General features: G+C 39.3%; 1 protein-coding gene across 3 annotated transcripts; it reads left to right on the forward strand.

Annotated features, from left to right (window-relative positions):
• The first annotated feature begins 809 nt into the window (after positions 1–809).
• On the forward strand, positions 810–2,879 carry LOC118276308 (uncharacterized). Of its 3 annotated transcripts, none has more exons than XR_007707574.1 (4): positions 811–1,016; positions 1,317–1,772; positions 2,054–2,183; positions 2,693–2,879. XR_007707574.1 is itself a non-coding variant. In XM_035594570.2 (3 exons), exons 1-3 carry the CDS (start codon positions 946–948, stop codon positions 2,808–2,810), a joined length of 645 nt encoding a protein of 214 aa, XP_035450463.1. In that variant the 5' UTR covers positions 810–945; the 3' UTR covers positions 2,811–2,879. The 3 variants fall into 3 exon arrangements, 1 of the variants encoding a protein (XP_035450463.1); XR_007707575.1 differs by having other exon boundaries at positions 2,057–2,183; XM_035594570.2 differs by lacking the exon at positions 2,054–2,183 and having other exon boundaries at positions 810–1,016.
• Positions 2,880–3,138: the final 259 nt, after the last annotated feature.

Consider the following 3,138-nt stretch of genomic DNA (forward strand, 5'->3'; position numbering starts at 1 on the left):
CTTAGAACTTAACATTAACATCCAGAATCCAAACATGAGACGTCTGCATTAAACGTCAATCAATCCACATTAATGAAAGCCCGTTAATTAATATTTACGACAAACTAGATAGCTTATCGCAAAGATTAACATGTAATAATGGATGGATAGTAATGGACGTAAGAGAGAGTTACATATGGCACATTACATATGGAAAAGCTTTTAGCTTTATGGGTAAAAATGAAGAGCTATTTATAGAATTGATTGGTCTCAATACAAACAATACCAAGTCCAGAATTAGACAAAGGTGATTACGGTAAGGCGAGAGGGAGTGTCAGACTCTTACTGACTAAAAACCACCCCGTTCCTTCTCCTGCTTTTCGACCCGGAGCCCGGTAAACCCGCTAGGTAGTCCGCAGCTCCGGATCAGTGTCCTATCACCTAAGTTACTTTCTTGCAACGACAAAAATTGGCTATTCGAAGGTTTTCTTCTTACGACTAGTCCTCTTTCTATATTTTCTCCTAAAACTTCATAGGACTTAATACAACAATACAGCCGTCCAGTGATGTAAAGGCCCAATAATTTATTCATAATATTCTGCTGCTGTCGAGCTTTGGCTATCCGCCAAACTATGAGTTATTACCACAATATATTAGACTCTAAAAGATCCAATAATTAATTATCACTTTAGTATTAAATATCTAGGTAGAAACATAAAAATATTTTAAAATAAATAAATTAACAAATCTTTCCTTGAAGAAAGAGGCAAAGGAGTCTGCTTTGTCTGTATATCCCACCTCCATGCAGTTCTGTCAAAATATCAATCGAAATATTGAAAACAAAAACCACGTCTCATCACTGTCAAACTTCGCAGCAACAGCAAAACTTGGTTTTCAAAACCAAATAAAATATAACCATGTAGCCACAGCCGCACACAGTCACTATCAGAAAATGAGTGAATCCAAATGATTAATAGGTTCCGGCGAAGCACAAAATCATGCCCTTCTGAACAGTTTTGCCCGGATTGCATACAGAAGTAATTTCTTTGCTTTATTCCTCTTTTAAGGCTCTCCTCAAAGATACTACTACCTAGGTACCTATTTTCAACTTATGCGCTAGACATGTACCTATCCGGAGCTGTAGACTACCTAGCGGATTTACCGGGGCTCCGGCTCGAAAAGCAGGAGTAGGAACGGGGTGGTTGTAGTCAGTAAGAGTCTGACACTCCCTCACCTGGCCTAAAGCGAGAGAAGTCATTGGATGATTTTTTATCCATAAAATGTGTACCTACAGTTAGTTTCCTATTTTATTAATATTTCCTATTTTTTTTTTTCAGAGCGGACCCGTGCAACAGCAACTCAAGCTCATCCGTATCCATACCTGGCTCAATCTGCGCGACCAAGAAGCAATCCAAAAATGAACCATGTCAAGTAAACAAACTTTGTCAATGGCACAGAAGACGCAAAATTTTAAACGAACTTAATAGGATCACAAAAATAGAAAAGAAACGGTTAAAATATTTGCGCCGCGAAAAGGCACGGCAGGAAAAAGAAGCCAAAGCTTTACAACGATTAATCAAAAAAGAAAGGGAACTCCGAGAAGCTGAAAGAGCACTAGAAAGATCACCCGAACCAGATTATGGTCCTAATTACAGCGCTTGTTACAGCAAAGGAGCTAATATAGGGTGCAAGCTTAAAAAGATAAAAAACAAAGGCAATGTAAGGCCGTGTCTTGTGTGTGCCATGTATGATAACTGTTACACTCCTCTAAGAAGAAAACCCAAGAAAACCCGGTACGTATCGGTTTGTAAAAAACACCTTTTAAAAATGTAAAATTGGACAATTCGTAACAAAGTTACCTAAATCGAACATCACAAAGTTGCAAAATTCTATATCTATCTAAGTAGGTATTGTAAGTACCTACCTAATTTTAGTGTGTACAGTTTTATAAGGCAATTTTTGTGATTCTCTTATAACCTTTACTGCCATTCTTCGACTTGAGTCATAAATCTGCTGCTGCCCAAGTTTAGTTTTTAGTTTTTGTTCTATGAGATTGTTAACTCGTGCCCCATAGTAGGTATGTCGCAAGATTCCTACGCCAGTGAAATGCGCCCGCGGTCTGCCGACATTACACTTCTGATGCCAGCAAGATTGCGTCACGCAGGAGAATCGCCGAGTGACGAGTTTGTCCTTCAAACTTATAGGTGCTTAGGGCTTCATTATATTTTGATATAGAGAAACAATCTGAGAAACTGCTAATAACTTTTGGTCTTGATTGAGAATCAGCTAGTCTTGCAGGCCCAATCACGTCATATATTAACTGGCCTGAAGACCATACGCCATATGGATGCCACTAATATGAGAAGCTAATAGACCTGATTTACTTAAAAAATATATACCACGATGACACCAAAAAGACATTTCGTCTGGTGGCAATCTACAGGCCTCTTTTACGTAAGAGTGGTGGTGATTTGGGGCTCCTATAAAGATTGTAAACATTCAAAATCCATAACAGAGGGCTTAGTATAACCCGTGCGCGGCAAGATGAGACCGCGTTCGGCGCTCTGATTGGTTGGTTAATTGGAGCCGGCCAAACGGAGCGCCGAACACGGTTACATTTCAATCTCGTTTAACGTAAAACAAACTCATACTAAGCCCTCAGCTTGTTATTGGCATTCTAATACTTTTTAACCCTTTCCTTTCTTTGTTTCAGCCAAAAGGACTCGTTCAATGAAAGATTCTCCAATTTCTGTTATCGCATTTGCTGTCAATTTTACTGCTGCGTGACAGTCATATTGATCTTAGGTATCATATTCATATGTTTCTGCTGATCCATTTCATTAATATCGCTAAGCATCTGACTCTAACTCGATTATAAATAAAACTGATATTTAACACAATCTTCTTTATTATTTTATATACCACAATGGCGGCAAGAAGCCACTCGGCTCACCTGACGGTAAGTGGTTACCGTGGCCTATGAGCGCTTGCAACACTTGGGGCATTACATGCGCTTTGCCGACCCTTAAAAAACCTATTTACTTCCTTCTTAAAGTACCCCATGTTGTAGCCTCGCCCCCTTTCCCTTCCCCTCGGACCGCGAAAGCGTACAGACGTGTCGACTGTGTTGTTCTTTCCTTGAAATTAAATGAAAAAACT

The sequence above is a fragment of the Spodoptera frugiperda genome, chromosome 31 (assembly GCF_023101765.2).
Source record: "Spodoptera frugiperda isolate SF20-4 chromosome 31, AGI-APGP_CSIRO_Sfru_2.0, whole genome shotgun sequence".
In the NCBI taxonomy this organism is placed as follows: domain Eukaryota; kingdom Metazoa; phylum Arthropoda; class Insecta; order Lepidoptera; family Noctuidae; genus Spodoptera; species Spodoptera frugiperda.

Excerpts from the sequence above, each read along its gene's own strand:
- LOC118276308 (XM_035594570.2), top strand. The coding sequence starts at position 946 with ATGATTAATAGGTTCCGGCGAAGCACAAAATCATGCCCTTCTGAACAG. Across the intron at positions 1,017-1,316 it reads TGCCCGGATTGCATACAGAA|AGCGGACCCGTGCAACAGCA; the intron begins GTAATTTCTTTG and ends TTTTTTTTTCAG. Across the intron at positions 1,773-2,692 it reads AGAAAACCCAAGAAAACCCG|CCAAAAGGACTCGTTCAATG; the intron begins GTACGTATCGGT and ends TCTTTGTTTCAG.